The 24,888-nt window shown below is 37.4% G+C and overlaps 1 protein-coding gene across 5 annotated transcripts in view; it reads left to right on the top strand.

The window, feature by feature from the left end:
• INTU (inturned planar cell polarity protein) overlaps nt 1-24,888 on the top strand; it is a 97,486-nt gene that overhangs the window by 58,810 nt on the left and 13,788 nt on the right. For all 5 annotated transcript variants that reach the window (XM_044930410.2, XM_044930409.2, XM_044930412.2 and 2 more), the window contains exons 6-12: nt 3,253-3,342; nt 6,736-6,813; nt 9,940-10,129; nt 14,280-14,333; nt 21,547-21,609; nt 22,458-22,679; nt 24,081-24,533. In XM_044930410.2, coding sequence (XP_044786345.2) covers nt 3,253-3,342; nt 6,736-6,813; nt 9,940-10,129; nt 14,280-14,333; nt 21,547-21,609; nt 22,458-22,679; nt 24,081-24,533 — 1,150 coding nt within the window. The remainder of the gene's footprint in view (nt 1-3,252; nt 3,343-6,735; nt 6,814-9,939; nt 10,130-14,279; nt 14,334-21,546; nt 21,610-22,457; nt 22,680-24,080; nt 24,534-24,888) is intronic.

The raw sequence follows: 24,888 nt of genomic DNA on the forward strand, positions 1-24,888 counted from the left end.
ATGCTGCGACTTATCGCCTCCCCGCCGCTCAGTTATCTAGGTGTGCACCGGCGCACCTTCTCAGGCAGATGTTGACCGTCCAGACCCCCAAGAAGTTTTAGTTAGCAGAGAAGCCTGCTTACAGTTTTATAGATAATGTGTCTCTGGGGCTGCGATTGCCCCCTTCCGGCTCTGGCTGCCTGTCACCAGAGGGGGATGGTCTGCCGCCGGCTATCTCTGTTCAGTCCTTTGTTCCGTGCGCGGGCCTGGCGGTGTCTTAGGTTAGGGCTCGCTTTTCGCGTGGTAGATATCCCACAGTCTGGTTTGCTAGCCCAAATTATTTCGCTCAGATAGCGCTCGGAGTATTCAGGCCAGATCCTTGTGATGCAGCCCGCGCTGCGCCTCCCTGCCCAGCCCCCGCTTGCTAATGGCGGATGCAGGCATCTGCGCTGCTTCTCCGCTGGGGGAGTTACCGTAGGGCTCGCAATGTGCAGGTTTTAATTGTTTATTTATTTTTCCTCCCTGTTATGTTGCCCTCTGTGCTTCCAAGGCTCGGCACAGATTCGGCAGTGAGAAGGTTTCCTGGTGTTTGGAAACTTCTCTCTTTTTAAGACTCCCTTCCCGGGACAGAACTCCATCCCTCTCTCTTTTGTCTCTTTTTTTGTCTTTTATATTTTTTCCTACCTCCTTTCGAAGACTTGGGTTGCTATTCTGGGTGCCTGATGTCCTCTGCCGGCATTCAGAAGTTGTTTTGTGGAATTTACTTGGTGTTTAAATGTTCTTTTGATGAATTTGTGGGGGAGAAAGTGTTCTCCCCGTCCTACTCCTCTGCCATCTTAGCTCCTCCTCCTGACTTTGAAATTTTATAGTTAACTTATGGAAAGAGGGGGTTCAAATTTTTGAGGGTTTTTTTTTTTTCATAAAATAGATCTACAGATTATAAACTATTTTTCTTGACATTTCAACAATTTGAACTTTACCAAAAAAAAGTTTATCTCAAATTTTATGAACCTTTCAATACTGATACAATATCAAGTTGGATTTTCTAGGCTTTAGCTTTTCTTTTCCCATCTTCTGATTAAAATGACACCTTTAGGATTTTATTCTTTATTGAAGTATATTGTTGGTTTACAATGTGTTAATTTCAGGTATACAGCACAGTGTACACACACACATACACATCCTTTTTCAGATTCTTTTCCCTTTGTAATAGGTAATTATAAAATATTGAGTATAGTTTCCTGTGCTATACAGTAGGTCTTTGTCTAGGATCTTAATAGATAGGATCTGCAAGATAACAGGAAGAATTTTTTGTTTTTCTAAATGAAAGTGATATTTAACTCTGGGACTATACACTATATACATATAGTGTATATATAAAAGATTAGTTCATTACAGAATGCTAGTAACTGAGGCTCCATTTAGAATATATTCACATTTATAAACCTGGAGGAGGGCATGGCAACCCACTCCAGTATTCTTGCCTGGAGAATCCCCATGGAGCCTGGCGGGCTGCAGTCCATGGGGTCACAAAGAGTTGGACGCAACTGAGCGACTAAGTACAGCACACACATTCATAAAAGCATGTCCTAGGCATTTAAAATTTTTTTAGTTTTATTGAGATAGTTCATACATCATCCAATTCACCCACTTAAAGTATACAGTTGAATGGTTTTTGGTATTTGAAGATGATGTGAAACCATCACCAGAGCCAGTTTTAGAGCATTTTTATTATCCGAAAGAAGAACTCTGTACCTTTCAGCAGTTCACTCACCTACCCACCCCCAAGCCCTAAGCATCCACTAATCTACTTTTTGTCTCTATAGATTTCCCTATTCCGGACATTTTGTAAGAAAGAAATTGAAATATGTCATTATTTGTGACTAGCTTCCTTCTCTTAACATGTTTTTAAGGTGCAGGCCTCATTTCTAATCTTTTTAGTAAGAAGATGTGTTTTAAGTTTCTCCATGTGGATTTTATTTTTCTAGATACTTTAGATCTTTGATATTTAGATCTTTGTTAGATAAGATGTGGATTAGACATGTGGAAGCAGCTTCCCTGGTGGCTCAGCGGTAAAGAATCTGCCTGCCAATGTAGGAGATGCAAGTTCAATCACTGGGTTGGGAAGATCCCTTGGAAAAGGAACTGGCAACCCATTCCAGTATTCTTACCTGGGAAATCCTATCCACAGAGGAGCCTGGCAGGCTACAGTCCATGGGTTGCAAGAGTTGGACATGACTTAGCAACTAAACCATCATCAGATGTGGAAAACTAAATATATATAGGAAAAACTTTTTTGAAAGAGTATGAAGATTATTATTATTTCAGGGATGCCTTAGCAACATGTGTCTTTTGTTGCATACAGTTTTAAAACTATAGTAAAATTAATTATGACTATAATCTAATATTTGTCTAAAAGTACATGCATTTTTAAAACTTTATTAAGGCAAAACTAATATCCTTTTAAAAATCTCATATACTCATCACTATAGTATAGAAAGTACACTATGTCCTGGGACTCAATAGATAAAGATTGATGGGCGTATTTTAATTTCAAAGAAAACACCTTCTCACCACCTCCCCACACTATAAGATTGAATCGTATTATCTGTTTCCATAGTTTATTGTTGTATCTCTCTTTAGAACACATTGTTTTCTAAATTAATTGAAATATAATTGAAGTATAGTAAATGGCACATATGTAAACTGTATAATTGGATTGTTTTTGACATTGGTATAGACCCTGAAACCATCACCATCATGAATATATCTATCACTCCAAATGTTTCCTTGAGAATACATTTAAATTTGACAACATTTTGGTTACTTATTTACGTGTTCCATACTAAGTGATCATGTTTTGAGCCTGGGACTACATCTTACTTCTTTGTAATCTCTTTTAGTAAATTAGGTTCATAAATAGATAATTAGTAAAAATTTGTTAACACACTGAGATGGAAGCTTTCTTCTTTAAAAAATATGTATATAGTCAATTAATTTTAGCAAAAGAGTTTCAATAGTATTTTGCTATAATGAGTCTTTTGTTTGACCAGGTTATTGTGAGCTTTTTGAAGTATGTATTTTAGAATATGTTTATGTTGTACAATTCCTTGCCTTTTCTGTGTGGCAATTAGGTATATGCCAAGAAATTTGCTTATTAAGCATGCAGTTCTTAAATCATAACCATATGTAATCTTTTCTAAATGACTGTTTATAATTTTATGACATTTAAAGATATTCTTAATTTCATTTTGACTCTGTTTTTTTCTTTAGCTCATCCCTTCTTTTAAATGGAAAACAAATTCATATAGCTTATTGGAAAGAAACTGACAAGCTGTTGTTAATTGGCCTGCCTGCCGAGGAGTAAGTTGAGATTTTTGTTTACCTTAAATTCATTTCTAAAATACTGCTGATAAAGTCTGTTTCATTAAAATGATGACATTTTTGTCAAAAGGTCAATTCAGGAAGTTTTACAATTGAAAGGTTTGTGGCACTGGTTTAATGGCTACCAGTGTTCATTTGGTGTGAAGAGTGCAGAAAGGTAGCAGGACAGCCCACCTAGATTAATCAGAAAGGCTGTCAATACCGTTTCCTCTAAGATGCGACCAGTACAGAGGTGGCTGAGATCAGCTTGTCCTCTGCTCAGACTTTTGACAGTATCATGGTTTGGTTTTTGCATATTTACTGTTTTTGTTCTTTTTTCCTGTTGGTGATTTTGGAGAATTAAAGGTCAGCAGAAAGATGTTTTGCCTTGATGTTGAGCATCTTTGACCAAATAATGAATATTTAACTTTAAAGTGATTTCTCTAATGGTATGTCTTATCACGGTCCCCTTCTTAACTTTTTTGTAAGTATTTTGAAATATTTCCTATTTTAATAGTTGGCTATAAGGGCGGGCTGACATTTATCTATATATGTGTTAGAAGTGAGTTACTAAATCCAGCCCACACTCAAAGGCAACAATATCAAACAATGTGTGGACTTGTTTTAACACCACAAACAGGAACTCCAAAGGAGGCTGCAGTGAAAAATATTAAAATGATTGTGTTTTAAAAGGGTCTTTAATTTTGGACATAAAGAGAATCAAAAATGTTCACATGAAGGGATAGTGGTGCTATTACATGATGGTTCTCTTTAACCAGCTAATGTGCATTTTTCAGGCTTCCCAGGTGGTGCTAGTGGTAAAGAACCCATCTGCCAATGCAGGAGACATAATAGACGCGAGTTCAGTCCCTAGGTCAGGAAGATCCCTTGGAGGAGGTCACGGCAACCCACTCCAGTATTCTTGCCTGGAGAATCCCATCAACAGAGGAACCCAGCAGGCTACACTCTATAGGGTCACAAAGAGTCAGACATGACTGAAGTGACTTAGCATGTATGTGCATTTTTCTGTCTAAAAAAGGACTATAATGAACCCTGCTAGGAGACTGCCCTATGCCATGGGTTGTATAATGAAAAATTGAGTTGTTTTCACAGTATCAGTTCAGTTCAGTCGCTCAGTCATGTCCAACTCTTTGCAACCCCATGAATTGCAGCACGCCAGGCTTCTCTGTCCATCACCAACTCCTGGACTTTACCCAAACTCCTGTCCATCGAGTCGGTGATGCCATCCAGCCATCTCATCCTCTGTCGTCTCCTTCTCCTCCCGCCCCCAAACTCTCCCAGCATCAGAGTCTTTTCCAATGAGTCAACTCTTCACATGAGGTTTCACAGTATGGGTTTATACAAATTGGAGAATATCCAGAATAAGGTGCTTTGTAGTGTAGTGGCAGGTAAAAGGCAGGGTAGTGCCTTTAGACTTTTGTAGTAGCCCAAAAGGCAAAGATACAGATAATACAGTGGTAAGATAAGGTCGTGTGGGCAGTTAGAGAGCAAAGAGGAAGGCCCAGCTAACGAAGTGGGCAGAGGCTGTTCTCCCACATTCTGATGTCACCGTGTGATGCCACCGGTCACATTTAGGCAGCTAGAGACAGTGTCCACAGGTTTTGCCCTGAAGCCAAAAGACTGTCACTGCTGAGTTCTGGATCAAGGTTTTACTGGATAAGGAGATTATGCTCTAGCCATTTTCTCAGTCTTTATTACTGGGGTGGGGGTGGGGAGGGGGCCTGTCCTACATTCTTATGTCATTTCCTTCCTAGAGAACTTGGCTTGTTAAGTTAGAATGAATTGGAAGGTCCTCTTCCTTCTCTAACCTGAGCTTCAAGTCAGAAATAGTCCCAGCCACCTCTTCACGCAGCTGTCTTACTGCTCATATCAACCGCTCTGTAGCAGACTCTTTTTTCCTTGTTTCATTTTGTTTCACATGACTGTGAAAGGTAGTTATTATTGTTCTCATTTGTTCTGATTGGGAAATAGAGTATTGAGGAGAGATCGTGCACAAGCGCCTCCTCAGTGTCAGCTTGTACATATCTGTGTCTCCAACATCATGCATGTGGTTTGTAATTGAACTGGATTTTTTTTCCCTTGTGTGTCTTAATGCCACCGTCTGTATGTTTCTTTCTTCATCACTATATCTTTTACAATCAGGATGAGAAAAGCATTGCCCCACAGAGGACAGAGTGGGGCATATACTCCAGTAGTAACATGCGTTTTCTCGGTGGGGAGATCATCTTACCATGATGGCTGCAGTGAATAGTGAGGACGTAACCAGGCAGGCAGTGTAAGGTAGTAGAGAGAGTAACTTTGGAGCCCACCAGCAGGTTCTACTCCCTGGGTTTCCTTGCAAAAGTTACATCTTAAACCTCAGTTTACCCATTGGTGTAATGGGAATAATAAGACCTGCTTTGTAAAATTCCTACAAGGCTTCAACAAGAAAGTGTTAAGTCCATTTCTTTCCTTTCTCCTACTTTCTTTCCTTTCTCTATCATTAAGGGATGTCTTTTTGTCACAAGAGTTAGAGGTTCAGTTGAGATTTTAGTATTACTGGAAAGTGTCAAGAATTCGCATTTGTTTCTATGGGCCCAGATATTGTACCAACTTCTTAAATGTATTACTTTTATTTAATCCTCAAAATGAACCTGAGAAGGTTTCGCGATTATGGTCCTGTTGTATATAAAGGAAATTAAGCCCTAAGGGGATTAAGTAATTTCCATGTACTTGGTGATATAAAAGTTTGTACTTGACCCATGTTAGTACTTGGAGAAGGAAATGGCACCCACTCCAGTGTTCCTGCCTGGAGAATCCCAGGGACGGGGGAGCCTGGTAGGCTGCAGTCCATGGGGTCGCGAAGAGTTGGACACGACTGAACGACTTCCTTTTCACTTTTCACTTTCATGCATTGGAGAAGGAAATGGCAACCCACTCCAGTGTTCCTGCCTGGAGAATCCCAGGGACGGGGAGCCTGGTGGGCTGCCGTCTATGGGGTCACTAAGAGTCGGGCACAACTGAGCGACTTCACTTTCACTTTCCACTTTCCTGCATTGGAGAAGGAAATGGCACCCACTCCAGTGTTCTTGCCTGGAGAATCCCAGGGATGGGGGAGCCTGGTGGGCTGCCGTCTATGGGGTCACACAGAGTTGGACACGACTGAAGCAACTTAGCAGCAGCAGCAGCATGTTAGTACCCCAAATTTAGACATCAGAGTTTTTGATTATGCAGGAAACAACCATTTTACACAGCTGTACTCATAGTTAACATACATACTTTTCACATTTTTCATATATATATATATATATAAAATGTAAAGATCTGCTTCTTTTGTTATGAAATCAATTGTCTATGTTATAAATGAACAGATGTAATTTTGCTTTTTTTTAGAGTACCTCTTCCTCAGCTAAGGAATATGATAGAAGATGTTACCCAAACCTTAAAATTTATGTATGGTTCTTTAGACAGGTGAGTACTTCTTTGAATTGAATCTCACATTTTAAGTATATGATTCCAAATTACTTTTTGTGCATAATAGTGTTCTTGGTTGTCAAGTTAGTTGTTTGTTTGTTTGTTTTCTTATTTTCTCATCCTTCATGTCTGGCTTTTATTTTACAGCTGTAGGCAGTTTTTCATTTGATCCAGTGCTTTTTCTCTTTTGATCTCATTAGTTTTGTGAAATAGTGATGTAAGCGCAGTTACATTGTGATTTGATACATTTTTGTAGAGGCAAATGTAAGAGCATTTCTTCAGAACAGATACAGAAAAGAGTAAGAAGATTTCAAATAAGTTTTTTGTGTTTTCTTCTGATTATAAGACCATTGTCAAATTACTATACTGTGATATTTTTCCTTAAAATTTTTTTTAGTAAAAAATAAATAAAAGACACAGTAGAAAGGTAATTGACTATTTATTTTCATGTATATTCTTCCATGTATTGGGTTGGCCAAAAAGCTCATTTTTTTTTTTCTCTCAAGATGTTACAGAGAAACCTGAATGAACTTTCTGGCCAACCCAATATTGTCTATATAATATGAATATACACATTCTTTTTTTTACCTGTGAGCTCACAGTGTGCATATTTTTCTGCTTCTTGCTTTTTTAACCTCGCAGTATGTGCTACATCTTTCTTGATCTGAAGGAGGAAATTTGAGGTAGTCATTTAACATTTAAACGTGTAAAATTATGAGTGAGAAATAGATTTTTTTTTTTCTCTTGGGAGGATTTTTGTTAATTCCCAGTACTTCAGAGGGCTAAAATGGTACCTTTAATTTAAAGCCTTAAAAGTAGATCAATATAAAAATTCCAAAGACAGTTTATACACTTTTCCAAACCATACTAGTATCAGCTTTGTTGTCACTGTTCTCAGAGCTGCCTAAAGGAATTTTCTGTGATGATGTCATCTGGAGAAATTGTCTAATTTGCACTGTTTTCCTCCAGGAGCCTCTTAGGAGACACCTTCCTCTCAAATCCAATTACGTATTAGCATTTTCCAAATGTGTGAACTACAAAAGGCTGGGCATTCATATATAGTGCTTTTACCTTTTACTAGTAAGAAGAATGTTAACCAATGAAAGTAAGGACTCTTAAGGTGGTTATAAACTGCCTCCTTAAATTTATACTAGATGAGCAAATATTGCTATGCTTTGCCCTAACTGAATCTCTATTTTCAAAAACTAGAGATAATCAAAGATTAAATTCCTGTAATGAATTCTGTATATGAAGATAAAGCAATTAGAGTTGTTCTATAAATTCCAATGAAGTAGGTTGAGGGCCAAGGGATTCTTGATTTCTCTGAATTTCATTTTGATATTTAGCTTCCATCGATTTGGAAGTTGTCAGCAAATTTAAGCAGTTTTTTCCTTACCAAAGTTAGAATTTGAAAGGCAAACTAAATTAATAAATGTCAAGATTCACTGAGTTCTTGAAACCAAGAAGCAGTATGGATCCATGATATTAAGTCATTTTGCAATAATTTTTTAATCACAAGTTTTCTGATTATGAAAGATATTAAAGGCCCATTGTGAAAAATTATGAAATGACTAAAAAGTCCAAAACTTAAATTACCACTATAAGTTGCGAGCTGGTTAGTCCTCTGTAAGTGACAGAAAACTGATTATACCTTTACAAAGTTTAGAGTTGTGATCAAATTAAAGATATGTTTCCTTCATCGTTCCCAGCCAATCCATCAGCAAATCCTAATCCTGTCTCCAAAACAAATCTCAAATCCATCCGTTTCTCTCCATCTTCACTATTAACCCTGTCCAACTACTGCTGTGGCTCGTTGCTACAGTAACTTCCCGATTACCTTGCCTCCATTCTTGCCTCTTTAATTTCCAAAGTTAGAATGATCTTTCTACATTATTATGTGGCTCCCACATACCTTTCTGATTTCAGATCTCAATCCCCTCTGCCTTTCTGTACTGTTCTGCAGGCATCCTGGTCAAGCCTGTTCCCACCGTGGCTTTTGTACTCTTCCATCTCACTAGACCCTCTTGACATCAGGACCTCAACTTAAATGCTCTGTTCCTTCTCAGAGATCCTTCCCTAACCATTTGATTTAAAATAGCCAGCCAGTCACCCCACCCATTCAGACAGTCTTGTTCTCTGCTTAGTCCTTTGTACAAGTTCATGTTTTTACTTTTTGATCATTTATCATCATTCTCCAGTAGAATGGGAGCTCCAGGGGAGTAGAGACTTTGTCTTTTGTCTTGATATTTTTATTGCTTGTACCTCCATGCATGAGAATAGTGCCTGAAACACAGCAGGCACTCAAGTAATTAGTTGAATGAATCAGTGACTATTATTCTGATATATTAATAGTATATATATATATATATATCAGTTATTGTGTTATCCAGTAGTTTATACCACTGAATGGTTGTAGGTAATGCTATACTACTTTTACATCACTGAAACCAAGTTTTTGTTTTGTTTTGTTTTGTTTAGTTTTTAAATAGCTGTGCCTTCATTAGCAAAGAGGGGAGGAAATAACTTAGGTTAATCATGTGTTTACTGTATACCAGTAAGTAATAGGCAAAATAAGTACTTACTGTATACTAGGTACTTTTCATGAGAGTTAGATTGTATTATCCCTGTTTTTACAGTTGGGAACAAAAGTTCAGAGAAAGGTTAGATGATTTTCCTGAGAGATCTACCTAGTGAAAAGCAGTGATAGGGTTCAGTCAGATCTGTTCTAGAAGCTCAAAATCTTTTTGTTATCCTATGCTGACCGAAAGATATTGGGAGTTGTAAATGGTTGAGAAATAATCAAAAGTGAAAGCAACTTACATTTTTTGCCAAAAGGGTACTTCAGCCCATTCTGTTTAGATACACCACTTGTGCTAGCCTGTGGTTTTCCCATAGTACCATCTGCCCAGTGCATTTGAGAATAAAGTTTTAGAGTAAATAATATTGACAGGGTGACTCTTAATATACTCCATCAGTAACATGATGGCTATAATTCTTATTAAGAAGGGAGGAGTAAGGAAGAGAATCTATGTAGCTGGGCAAGATCCAGTCCCTTTAGGATTGTACAAGCGATGACCACCATTTCCATGTGTTGTTCTGACATTACAGCTCTTGTTTTTTCAGTGCCTTTTGCCAGGTTGAGAATGTTCCTCGTTTGGATCATTTTTTCAGCTTGTTTTTTCAAAGAGCACTTCAGCCCACTAAACTACATTCGAGTGCCAGTCCCAGCACACGGCAGTATGATGCTTCCAGTGCAGTACTCTTAGACAATCTCCCTGGAGTTCGGTGGCTCACACTTCCCCAGGAAATTAAGGTACTCTTAGGTGTCATAAATAAGAATCAGAGCCAGTTGCCTTATAATTCTTTATTTTCTTTTTTTCTCCCCCATAGGCTTTTTGTTATTTTCAGGATTGCGGGTAAGAGTTAAAAGGGCAACTAGTTGATATGGTAGGAGGTCCAGTGCAGTGAACTTTTTCTTTCTAAATAAAAATTAGTTCTGTCATCTTACTTTAACATTCAGACTTTGTTCAAACTTGGAATACTTTTTGGAAATCATAATTATATGTGTGTCTTACTTTTTAATTCTGTGGTTTTGATTTTATAATGCAGGGTCATTGAGTTAGGTGGATGAAATGATTGGCTAACAAATATTCTTAACTAAAATACAAACTCCACAAATAATGCCAAAATCTTTGTTTACATGCTGCTAAGTCACTTCAGTTGTGTCCGACTCTGTGTGACCCCATAGATGGCAGCCCACCAGACTCCCTCGTCCCTGGGATTCTCCAGGCAAGAACACTGGAGTGGGTTGCCATTTCCTTCTCCAATGCATGAAAGTGAAAAGTGAAAGTGAAGTCGCTCAGTCGTGTCAGACTCTTAGCGACCCCATGGACTGCAGCCTACCAGGCTCCTCCATCCATGGGGTTTCCCAGGCAAGAGTACTAGAGTGGGGTGCCATTGCTGTCTCCATTGTTTACATGAGCATCTGTAATTACCCTTAGCCTTGCCCCATAGATAGCTCACCCAAAGGTAATGTTCATGAGGGTTATCAATGTGATTTTAGTCATTTCTAGATCCAGACTAACTTTACGGATTGAAATGACTGAATGATTGAAGACTGATTTCAGACATATTCATCAACAACAGTATATTTAGCCACAGCATTTGTAACAGTATTAATGAGGCACCATGCCATAGCAGTTCCTTGTCCATGAAGAAACTCAAGCTATGTTGTAGTAAAACGCCAATTCAAGATTCTGCTCTTCATGGAATTCTACAATATATGATCAAATAATTATGCCTTTTGACAGTTTAATAATAATTTAAACTGATATATCAGTCTCTTTACTCAGTTTTCTCATCTGTAAAATGGGAACAATAATAGTATCTACTTCATAAAGAAGTTATAATACATAAAATGCTTAAGAGTCATGCCTTGCACATTGTTGTAATTATAGTTGTGAAAGTAGTATTATATATTGTATAACTGGAGGGAGTTGAGGGGTTAGAGCATGTTTAAAGGAAACTTTACCTTCTGATATTCTTTTTTGTCCTTGCCTCTGTCAACTGCCTCCTGCTGCATTTTTTAACCAAGGCCAATGATTATCATTTTCCTAAATCATTTCCATACTGAAAACTATGAAATATAGAATTCTACTCCCATCAATAAGAGACAGAGTTTAATTAGATAACCTTACATTTAATATAGAAAGACCCTGGTTCCAAGGTCTGCCTCACGTCCATTCTGGGGTCTTTTTTCTTCTGAAAGACACGAGACCCATTGTCAGAGGTGCCATCATCTCTTTCCTAGAGTAGGAAATGGCAACCCACTTGAGTTTTCTTTCCTGGAAAATTCCATGGACAGAGGAGCCTGGTGGACTATGGTCCACAGAGTTGCAAAGAGTCAGACACCACTGAGCAGTTAAGCACACACACTATCATCTCATGAGTTTTGCCCAAGTTCTCTCCCCTAAGACTCTCTTCACTTAAACAAATGTTTTCTCCACAAAGTATATAGTCTCTTCTGTGAGAGTAGAGATATAAGACTAAATGTTTTTAGGGGAAGTGTCTTTAGACTTTGGATATATTAAGATTAAATATTTTCCTTCTAAGAAGTTTAAGACATTTAAAAATACAGCCTACTTCAGTCTTATAAATTCCATGTGAAGGCTTCTTCCTGTATTCAGATTTCTCTTTTATTGACATTATTCCCCTTAGCTTAGCATATATTTGATTAAAAGGACCATATACTTTTAAAAAAATACTAATTTTTAATTGAGGGATAATTGCTTCACAGGGTTGTGTTGGTTTCTGCCACACATCAACCTCAATCAGCCACAGGCATACATATGTCCCCTCCCTCCACCCTCACTCCCACCTCCCATCCTGTACTTTATTTTTACCAGCCTAAGACAATATCACACTGAGAAATCACTGTGTGAACTGATGTATATTCTGTAATCTTTTGACTCGAATCATACCTGTTGCTTTATCTCAGCAGAGCTTTGGTTGTACTTGTACTTTCTGAGTCTGACATTTCCATGTGGAGGTCAGCCTTTACTGTGCCAAGTGCTCAGATGTGTGCTGTGCTCTGGGAATCCAGAAAAGTCCTTTGGATGCTCACAGTGTAGTTGGGTAGGTGGAACTTCTACACAGGAAACAATGAGGATATAGCTGAGACGTTTTCACATTTTGTAGTCTGGTTAAGAGAATTAAGAATAATATTTTTGGAAAGAGATAGATACACTCTGATAAAAAGTGATCTAAAAGTCTCTGATGAATGTAAAGTTTGAAATACATGGTAATCCTTGAAGTTTTTGTTTTTGTTTTATCAGCAGACTCAAAGAACTCAAAAGCTTTGCTTTTCCCTTTGAGATTTCTTACTGTGATTAAGAATAGAAGGATTTACTGACTATATATATTCCAATGGAAAACAATAAGAAATTTTGTGCCTTGAGAAATCTAGTTAAAAACATATAGGTGTGTGAGGTAATTTGTACCTGATAAATTTTAGGTGGGAATAATTGTTTTTAAGTTGGAGAAAAATATACTTGTTCTGAGTTTAGTATATGGTGAGGTTGCACTTTTGTTTTCTTTCCCAGGTGTTTGAGAATTTCCTTATTTTATATGTCAGACTTAAAAAAAATTTTTTTCCCTAAGATACACTGGAATAATTAAGAAAAAAGATATTTTACTTTTTCTCTTAAGCAGTATGAAGAAACAATTACAGTCATCTTGTGTTTTAGACTATAGAGTTCAGTAGCAGGAATAGCAACCTGTTAAACATTTCTGTGATCAGAAATCTTAAGTAGGTAATTTTCTTTTTGTCTTATAGTTTTTCACAACAGAAACTATACCCACAAAAAGGAGAACATGAAGTATTTGCTAGATGCAGAAAAATGTAGGTCACAAATGAGTAATAAGTCACACTGTGTGAAAAGCATTGAGAGGCATGACTAATGTTTCCAAAGCTTCTGTCATCTCAGTAAGACACAGTTTGTGAAACGGTCCTGCAGAGAGTGCCCTTGGCCTTTAAAAAAATAAAAAACAAGGATTATTTTCCACAAATACCATACACGCTACAAACTTTAACTATCAATAATTTTCAGTTTATATATATGCATTACAGATTAAACCTCAGATTAAATATATTCTGCTTTAAATTTTTGAATGCTTTAGGGAAGGACAAATACATGAAAGAGTTCAGGCAAATTCCATAGGAACAGAAGCTAAATCCTAAGTAAGAGATTTTTCTAATAACTCTGTAGGGTGGTTAAACTGTGCCAGGTTCCAGGGGAACACTTGCTTTCATGATTTAATCCATGAATAAAGATTAACAGTCTTTTTATACAAAAGAGTTTAAAGGCAAGAGACAGGGAAGAATGTTGATATTTTCCAAGATCCAACTGTTGAGAAATATATAGAAAATAGAAAAATAGAAAATTCATAATAGATTGGCTATATCAAGATTGATTTATTTTACTCTTAAGATTTTTATAGGTTAAAATTTTTTCTGACAAAACTGTAAAGCAGCTTTGTAACTTCATAAATTAGTTTGTATTGAGTACAGAGTGAAGCCCATTTTGCAATAATTAAGATGTAAGTGAAAAATGCCTATATGTTAAAATACACTGATTTTATTTTTGTAATTGCAAAGCTTAAAAGCAAGATGTTCCATTTTGGGACATTCCTTAAATAACACAAAGGAGAGAGAGATATTTATTTACTTCTTCAAGTAATTATTGGAGGACGAAATGGCAACCCACTCCATTATTCTTGCCTGGAGAACCCCATGGACAGAGGAGCCTGGTGGCTACAGTCCATGGGGTCGCAAAGAGTCAGACACAACTGAAGCAACTTAGCACACACAAGTAATTAAGCACTTTTATATGGCCAGTACTAAAAAATAAATAATATAAATTAAATGCTTGTGTTACAGTTTTTTGTTTTTTTTTTTCATATAGTTGGAATTAGACACAGCATTGAGTGACTTGGAGGCTGCAGACTTTGCAGAACTGGTAAGAGAAGCAGTGGATTTTAGGAAAAGTTCATTGTTTATTTCTTATTTTATAAATCAGTCATTATTCTAAGTATTTTCCAAGGAGGCATGTAATAATCATTATATGCAGTATCATTTATAACTGGGCTTTGAAAGAAAGACCATACATGTTATATTGATCAGTAGTATGGTTTTTAATCATTTAAAATATATATATATTTCCTAGCTCTGTCTAGTGAAATATATTTCCTAGCTCTGTCCACTAGAGCATCACTAGCACCCAGGCCATTGTGTATAAATAATATTTTTCACTTAAGGCAACCAAGATTCCTATGAGAAATGGCTGAATCCAGATTTAGGGCTGAAAATGTACAAGATAAGCTTGGCAACATCTTGTTATATCAGACATCCAGGAAGCTTCCAAAAATTACTAGGTTTAATTTAAGGTTCAAATAATTAGGAGACAACTTGAAGAAGCTCCTACTTGAACATCTATAAAGATAATAACTGCATTGGATTGAAAGAGAACCTATCAGTTACAAGTGAGTCAAGAAAATCAACCAATGTCCATATATGGATCTTACTTGGATTCTGATTCAGACAAAATATTTTAAAATGTGTATGAGTCAATCAAGAACACATAAACACAGATAACTGGATATTAGGTGGGAATAATTCTTTAGATGTGGTAATGATATTCTGGGTATGTATTTTTTTTAAAGTTCTTCTGTTTTAGAGATACATTCTAAAGTAGTTACAGATGAAATGATACAACATCTGGAATTGATTTAGAAATAATTCATCAGGGAGAGGGAAGAAGGAGAGAGATGAAACAATGTTAGCCACGTACTGGTCTTTGTTGAAGCTGGGTGGTGATGGGTACCTAGGAGCTAATATATTATTCTATTCTATTCTATTATTCTATTCTAATATATTATTCTATTATTCTATTCTATTAGTATATGCTAATGTTTTCAGTAATGAACGTTTTTTTAAAAGTAAATGGGACATTAGGAAGTAGAAGCAGTGAGGCTGGGTCATTCTTTGGCAGATTGCTGTTGAAAGTGGGGAAAGGTGGTTCACTTGAAAGGTGGCTTAGTCTTAGCTAAGATCCAGAGCAAATGGAAGGGTATTTTGTTTGTAAAAAGAGTGGAAATTTAAGCAAGGAGAACTGTTCGTAGGATGTATGTTTTTTCACCAATGGAGGAAAAAAACTTAACTGGATACTAATCATTAGGAGCAGTTTAGATCCAAAGTATTAAAATATGTAGGTTTTCAGAACCTAGATTTGTAAGTTTAATTAAAACTCTAACATGTGTGTTCATAGAACATCATTTTAATGAACAGTGGAACTAACTGGTTAGAAAAAGATCTTTTGGGACTCCTTGTCTACAACATCAAGACACAATACACAAAAGAAAAAAGTTGATAAATTGATAATGTAAAATGATATAATTGTTTGGAAAACAGTTTTGGAAGTTTCTTAATAAGCTAAACATCTGTACTATGGACATCACTAGATGGTCAATACCAAAATCAGACTGATTATATTCTTTGCAGCCAAAGATGGAGAAGCTGTATAGAGTTAGCAAAAACAAGACCAGGAGCTGACTGTAGCTCAGATCATGAACTCCTTATCGCCAAATTTAGACTTACTGTAGAAAGTAGGGAAAACCACTAGACCATTCAGGTATGACATATATCAAATCCCTTACAATTACACAGTGGAAGTGACAAATAGATTCCAGGGATTATTAGATCTGATAGAGTGCCTAAGAACTATGGACAGAGGCTCATGTCATTGTATAGGAGGCAGTGATCAAGACCATCCCCAAGAAAAAGAAATGCCAAAAGGCAAAATGGTTGTCTGAGGAGGTCTTACAAATAGCTATGAAAAGAAGAGAAGCAAAAGGCAAAGGAGAAAAGATATACCCATTTGAATACAGAGTTCCAAAGAACAGCAGGGAGAGATAAAAAAGCTTTCCTAAGTGATCAGTGCAAGAAGTAGAGGAAAGCAATAAATCTCTTCAAGAAAATTAGAGATACCAAGGAAACATTTCATGCAAAGATGGGCACACAATGAAGGGCAGAAATGGTAGGGACCTAACAGAAGCAGAAGATATTAAGAAGAGGTGGCAAGAATACACAGAAGAGCTATACAAAAAAGATCTTCATGACCCAGATAATCACAATGGTGTGATCACTCACCTAGAGCCAGATATCCTGGAGTGCAAAGTCAAGTGGGCCTTAGGAAGCATCACTATGAACTAAGCTAGTCAAGGTGATAGAATTCCAGTTGAGCTATTTCAAATCCTGAAAGATGATGCTGTGAAAGTGCTGCACTCAATATGCCAGGAAATTTGGAAAACTCAGCAGTGGCCACAGGACTGGAAAAGGTCAGTCTTCATTCCAATCCCTAAGAAAGGCAATGCCAAAGAATGCTCAAACTACTGCACAAATGCACTCATCTCACACGCTATCAAAGTAATGCTCAAAGTTCTCCAAGCCAGGCTTCAACAGTACGTGAACCGTGAACTTCCATATGTTCAAGCTGTATTTAGAAAAGGCAGAGGAACCAGGGATCAAATTGCCAACATCCGATGGATCATCAGAAAACCAAGAGAGTTCCAGAAAAACATCTACTTCTGCATTATTGACTACACCAAAGCCTTTGACTGTGTGGATCATAACAAACTGGGAAATTCTTAGAGACAGGAATACCAGACCACCTTACCTACCTCCTGAGAAATCTGTATGCAGGTCAAGAATCAACAGTTAGAACTGGACATGGAACAACAGACTAGTTCCAAATCAGGAAAGGAGTACCTCAAGACTGTATACTGTCACCCTGATTATTTAACTTATATGCAGAGTACATCATGCAAAATGCAGGGCTAAATGAAGCACAAGCTGGAATCAAGATTGCCAGGAGAAATATCAATAATCTCAGATATGCAGATGACACCACACTTATGGCAGAAAGCGAAGAACTAAAGAGCCTCTTGATAAAGTGCAAGAGGAGAGTGAAAAAGTTGGCTTAAACCTCAACATTCAGAAAACTAAGATCATGGCATCCGTTCCATCACTTCATGGCAAATAGATGGGGAAACAATGGAAACAGTGACAGACTTTATTTTGGGGGGCTCCAAAATCACTGTAGATGGTGACTGCAGCCATGAAATTAAAAGACACTTGCTCCTTGAAAGAAAAGTTATGACCAACCTAGACAGCTTATGAAAAAGCAGAGATGTTACTTTGCCAACGAAGGTCTGTCTAGTCAAAGCTATGGTTTTCTCCAGTAGTCATGTATGGATGTGAGAGTTGGACCATAAAGAAAGCTGAGCCCCAAAGAATTGATGCTTTTGAACTGTGATGTTGGAGAAGACTCTTGAGAGTCCCTTGGACAGCAAAGAGATCCTACCAGTCCATCCTAAAGGAAATTAATCCTGACTATTCATTGGAAGGACTGATGCTGAAGCTGAAACTCCAATACTTTGGTCACCTGATGCAAAGTACTGACTCGTTGGAAAAGACCCTGATGCTGGGAAAGACTGAAGGTGGGAGAAGGGGACGACAGAGGATGAGATGGTTGGATGGCATCACCGACTCAATGAACATGAGTTTGAGTACACTCGGGGTTGGTGATGGACCGGGAGGCCTGGCGTGCTACAGTCCATGGCATTGCAAAGAGTCAGACATGACTGAGCAACTGAACTCAACTCAACTCATTGCTATCTAACTTCCCAAGAGAAATGAAATCTATGTCAATACAAAGACCTGTAAACAAATGTTCATAGCAGCTTCATTTTTAATAGTCAGAGACCATTCAAAGAATCAATGTCCATCAACAAAGTATGATTGATATATATATATATGCAATGGAATAATACTCAGCAAAAAAAATTGGCAACAGTTTGGATGTAACTGTTCTATATCTTGATGTTGGTGGCACTTACACATCTGTACACATTTGTCAGAACTGGCAGAATAATTCACAGTTTTATATTAATTAAAAAAAAGAGGGATCTATTCTAAACTTTTTGTGACATTAAAGATTTAATGTTATATTTTAAATCTGTGTTCTTTTCTTTAGTGTTTTAAGATTATTATTAAGGTATAATTTATATTAAATAAATTTTCTGTGCCCTTTTATAGCCAGTCCCTTTCCCTACCCCCAGTCCCTGTAACCACTGATCTGTTTACTGTGCATATGGTTTTTGCCTTTTCTGGAATGTCACATAAGTTGAATCACATGGTAAATAATTTGCATCTGACTTTTTTTAATTAGGAAGTTTAAATATTCAGTGTCACAAATATTACATGAGTACATTCTTATGGGGAAATGCAAACAGTAAACATAAGCCTAGCATTTTGCTTGACCCTCATACATCAAAACCAGCCCTGTTCTCAGAGCTACCCATTGTTATCAGTTGATGTGTATTCTTGGTAACCTTGTATTTATGATCTTGCATGGAAGTAATTCTGTCTGAAATGTTCAGTGTAGATGATATTGTCATACTGCTAGTAGGAATATAAATTGATGCAACCTCTCAGGAGAACAATTTGGCAATATACATTAATATATATATATATTCTCTGGTATAGGAATTCAACCTCCAGGAACTTTTCAACTAAGGAAAATATCAGGGATGTACACAAAGATTTTCTTTCTAAGAATATTCTCCACAGCCTTATTTATACCCTGAAAAATTACTGGAAACAAAATACTACATTATGAAATCTGTTCAATAATATTGCCATTGAAATAATGTTTAGAAAACTGTCTACTGACATAAAAAAATATTCAAGATCATTTTCTGTGGAAAAAGCAGGGTCCAAGACAACAACTACAGAACCAAACAAAACCCCCAAAATACCAATTGTTGGCAAGAATGTAGAAAAATTGGAAGCCCTGTGCACTGTGGGTGGGAATGCAAAGCAGGGCAAATGTTATAAAACACAGCATGGTGGTCTCCAAAAAAAAATAAAAAACAGAACTACCACATGACCGAGCAGTTGATATACTCAAAAGAATTAAGAGACACTTGCAAACCCACGTTCACAGTAGCATCATTCACAACAGCCAAAAAGAGAAAGCAACCTGCCTTCAGCAACAGATGAACGAACAGACAGAAATTATGGATAATACATACTGTGAAACATGATTTAGCCCCCCAAAGGAAGTAAATTTTGACATATGCCTCAACAGGGATGAACTCAGAGGACACCACAACACTAGCACATCACAAAGGCAAATAAGCCCATCACAGCAAGATAAAATAGTGCATGATTTCCCCCATTGTTGTTGTTTACTCACTCAGTCGTGTCCAACTCTTTGTGACTCCATGGATCGTACCCCATCACACTCCTCTGTCCATGGGATTTCCCAGGCAAGAATGTAGGAGATGCCTAAAGTAGTCAGATTCATAAAAACAGAAAGTAGAAGAGTGGATGTCCGGCTGGGGGAAGGATGGGGGATGGAGAGTTGTTGTTTTATAGATACTAAGTTTCAGTTTTGCAAGAGGAAAAGTTCTGATTTGGTTGCGAACAGTGTGAATGGTGCATAATGCTATTGAGCTGTACATTTAACAGTTATTAAGACAGTAAATTTTATGTCATGTATATTTCATCATGTAAAATTTTTTAATTAAAATTCTTTCTAAAAGTTTACCTACAGTGAAGCCAAAGAGCTTCCATACCCTCAAAAAGCTTCCAATAAGTTTATTAACACCTCATTCTTAAGTGTGAGGACAGTAAAGCATCACAGGAAGTATCTTTGACATAAAAGCAGTCAAAACAAATGAACAAGAATGAGTTTGACTTCTTTCACGTAGCATAATTTATTTGAGATTCATTCATTTCATTGTCCATATCAGTAGTTCAGTTCTTTTTACTGCATACAGTAGTCCACTGTATGAGGTTATCACAGTGTTTATCCATTCCCCAGTTGAGGGATATTTAGGTTATTTCCAGTTTTCCTTAGGTTTTGTTGTGTTTTTTTTTTTAATTATAAAAGTAATGCATGCATATTGGGTTAAAAAAAAATGCAAGCATGATTACTAAAAACACATATCCTCCTTCCTCATCCCTCTCCACCAGTTCCATCCCCAGTTGTAACTGCTCCAACAGTTTGGAATATATTCTTCCAGACTCTTTTCTGTACACATACATGAAAGTGAAAGTGTTAGTAGCCCATACATACCCCTGTACAAGCCAATACATATGTATATACCAGGTGGTGCTAGTGGTAAAGAACCCGCCTTCCAGTGCAGGAGACCTAAGAGATGTGGGTTCAATCCCTGGGTTGGGAAGATCCCCTGGAGGAGGGCATGCCATATACATATTACATATATATATTGGCTTCTCCAGTGGTTCAGATGCTAAAGAATCCGCATGCAATGCAGGAGACCCGGGTTCAGTCCCTGGGTTGGAAAGATCCCTGGGAGAAGGGAATGGCTACCCACTCCAGTATTATTGCTTGGAGAACTGCAGGGACAGAGGAACCTGGTGGGCTACAGTCTATGGATCGCACAGAGTAGATGCACTGAGCGACTTAGCACACATGCATGCATATATATACACACATATATACACATACCATTGGGGGTGTTATTTTTTATTAGAAATTCTAAACTTTTTATACAAAAATCTTGATTGTCTTGTTCAAGTATTTCTGTAGATTTATAAAAGAGGAATTACTCAAAGGGTATGTGTATTTAATTTTTTTACATACTACTAAATCCCAAATATGTTGTACCAGTTTGTACTTTCAAAAGTAGTATATGGTAATATCAAATATTTTAGATGATCCCTTTCAATCCCTCTTAGGGTAACAAACATTATGTTCTGCTCTTAGGTGTCTCTATTCAACAGTATTTTATAAGAATCAAAAATAAGGTTGTTTTCAGTCAAAAATAAATACATAGGCACCTTATGCCTCAATACAAGGACCTATGTTTAGCAAACTATATTCATTATCTTGTAATAACCTATAAAGGAAAAGAATCTGAAAAAGAATGTGTGTGTGTATGTGTATGTAACTGAACCACCTTACTGTACATCTGAAACTGTAAATCAACTGTGCTTCCATAATAAATAAACACCAAAAAGGAGAAACTTCAGTTACTAAGGGATGTAATGTCCATTATAACTGTTATAGCTTAACTAGGATATTTTTTAAATCATAAAAAAATATATATACATATATAAATCCACTGTGGTTTTCCCCCCAGTCTGAGGATTACTATGACATGAGACGGCTATATACAATTTTGGGGTCTTCTCTATTTTACAAGGTAAGTTGAGCTTGACTTTTAAATGTTGTACTGTTCTATGAACAAACCTAAATTTTCTCAAACTCTTACAAACATGAAAAATGCATTTATCTCTTTTTCTCTGAATGTAGGTACAATAAAATTTGGATCTTAAAACAAGACTTATACCTAATATTTACAAATACATTAAATGTTTCAGTTTCATTACATTTTAAAGCATTTACAAATTTGTAAGAAAGAAACAGTACTCAAAGAATCAAGTGTATATGAGAAAAGAGCAATACTTTATTTCCTTTTGCAGTTGTGTATAATTTTCCCTTATCTTCAAAAAGTAACTGTATCTTATTGATAAATTTTCTAAAATTAGGTAGTTAACGTCCATGTAAAGCAAGTTAAGTTTCAATTTAATTCAAAGTTTCAATTCATCAAATGAATTTAAATATTTTAATTTTAAGGGTGGGATGATTTGGGAGAATGGAATTTTGTATATTTTTAAGCACAGAGTTAAATATATCGAAAGAGAATCAGACAATACAGAACTGTAAGTGTGAAAAGTCTCACCCCACCTCAACTCATACTTCTCTGCTTTTCACCTTCAGAATTCAGTTCTTTGTAATTTTGCCAAATTCTCAGACTAATGCTACTTAGAGGTGATCCTGCTTTATGCTAAAGTCTATCTATTACAGACCTAAGTTATTATACATACTTGATGAATAGTTGAAAGAAAACATTTTTGTTAGTTCTTTATTCCACTTAAAACTGGAATATTTTACCAACTGAAGAAATACCTGTAAAACTCTTAAAAATATATTATAGGATTATTGCTTTATGTCACTAGTTGACTTTTATTTTCTGTGGTTCAATTCAAGGGGTATCTGATATGCAGTCATTTGCCTAAGGATGATCTTATTGATATTGCTGTATACTGTCGCCACTATTGCCTGCTGCCTTTAGCAGCAAAACAGAGAATTGGTCAGTTGGTAATATGGAGGGAAGTATTTCCTCGACATCACCTCCAGCCTCCTGCAGACTCAAACACTGAAGTCTTTCAGGAACCTGAAGGGAGATATTTTTTGCTAATCGTTGGCTTGGTAAGTTTACCTTCGTTTCTTTCTTGGGTTTGTTTGTTTTTGCTGTTTACTGATTGTCTAAATAAATATATAAAAATGATAATTTAAAATTATAAGCGTGTCAAATACTAGTATTCAAAAAAGTTACTCTTTCTTTTATTTTATATCCATTTAATACTCATAAAGAAATGGTAATGAACCCCAAGATAAGATTTTAGCAGGTTCTTAAGATTTTTTTGTTCCCATTTCTATAAAACCAGAGGTTTTATCTTCTAGTTTGTTTTGGGAAATAGAAAGACATGAAAAGGATATAGAATCAGAAACAATAAATATGTGATTGCAAATGAACGGACACCACTGATGAAGGCTCTTTGAAGGCTACCTTAGGGGAGTCCATGTGCCAAAAGTGGCAGCTGATGGTGTATCAGGATAAGGCAATGTGAGATTTGTTTTCAAGGGTCATCAAGTAGCCTTGAGGATAACTAAGAGGAGGGAGGAGTTTTTAATAACCATCACATAATTATGCCACATGCCCATATCTCTTTGTTGTTCAGTCGCTCAGTCATGTCTGACTCTTTGCCACCCCATAGCTGCAGCATGCCAGGCTTCCCTGTCCTTCAGTATCTCCTGGAGTTTGCTCAAACTTTCCTAGCATCAAGGTATTTTCAAATGAGTTGGCTGTTTGCATCAGGTGGCTGAAGTATTGGAGCTTCAGCATCAGTCCTTCCAATGAATGCTCAGGGTTAATTTCCTTTAGGATTAGACTGGTTTACTGTCTCCTTGCTGTCGAAAGGGCTCTCAAGAGTCTTCTCCAGCACCACAATTTGAAAGCATCAGTTCTTCAGCACTGTTTAGTATTCATAAATTTATGCATGCCTGTTACATACAAATATTTTCATGTAGCTAAACCTGTATTAGCAGAGACATTACTTTGCCAACAAAGGTCTGTCTGGTCAAGGCTATGGTTTTTCCAGTGGTCATGTATGGATGTGAGAGTTGGACTGTGAAGAAAGCTGAGCGCCGAAGAATTGATGGTTTTGAACTGGTGTTGGAGAAGACTCTTGAGAGGCCCTTGGACTGCAAGGAGATCCAGCCAGTCCATTCTGAAGGAGATCAGCCCTGAGATTTCTTTGGAGGGAATGATGCTGAAGCTGAAACTGCAGTACTTTGGCCACCTCATGCAAAGAGTTGAAAAGACTCTGATGCTGGGAGGGATTGGGGGCAGGAGGAGAAGAGGACGGCAGAGGATGAGATGGCTGGATGGCATCACTGACTCAATGGACGTGAGTCTGAGTGAACTCCGGGAGTTGGTGATGGACAGGGAGGCCTGGCATGCTGCGATTCATGGGGTCACAAAGTCGGACACGACTGAGCGACTGAACTGAACTGAAACCTGTATTAATTTTTTTTTTTTTCTTATAGAGACATTACATGTTATGTGTACTATTAGAAGCTGGAGGCTGTGCATCCAGAGCCATTGGGAATCCTGGACCAGATTGTATATATGTGGATCAGGTCAAAACAACTCTTCACCAGCTGGAAGGGGTAGATTCCCGCATAAATGAACGGCTAGCTTCTTCTCCAACCCCCTGCTTGTCTTGTGCTGACTGGTTCCTCACTGGGTCACATGAAAAATTAGATAATTTAACCACCTCACCTATCCTCAGTAGGCTGCACGGTGCTTCCAGGGTCGCAACCTCTCCGACATGCAGAAGAACTCTTTTCAGTGACTATTCCTTAAAGACACGTAAGCCCAGTCCATCCCGAAGTGGAGGGCCTGACAGTGGTCTTGAAGGTGAAGGTGTCGGCCTGAGCCCCCACACTACGGAATCTCAGGGTTCTCATGGTTCAGAAGAAACTGGGGCCTTGCTTAAGGTATGTGTTCATTCCTATGTGTACATTCTAGGAGCTAAACTGTCTCTCCAGTCCTTATTTGTAATTTCAAGGGAATTTTTAATGACAAACCCTTCTTCATTTGTACTAGTGGTGGTTTTTGTCACTGCTGGCAAACCAATGATTTAGGGCCAAGAGAGAAAGAAATACCAATAATAAAACGTTAGAGAACTGTCACGTCCTTGCGCATGTGTTACTGCGGTTCCTGCTAGCATAGGATAAGCCAAGAGGTACAAGTTAGCATTGAAAATGTTTAAAGGAAATGTTGGCAGGAAGGGGGACCCCTTCCAGGGTCCAAGAGGGGGCTCTTGTCTAACACCTGGAAATGAATTATCTG

Source organism: Bubalus bubalis, chromosome 17 (assembly GCF_019923935.1).
Source record: "Bubalus bubalis isolate 160015118507 breed Murrah chromosome 17, NDDB_SH_1, whole genome shotgun sequence".
In the NCBI taxonomy this organism is placed as follows: domain Eukaryota; kingdom Metazoa; phylum Chordata; class Mammalia; order Artiodactyla; family Bovidae; genus Bubalus; species Bubalus bubalis.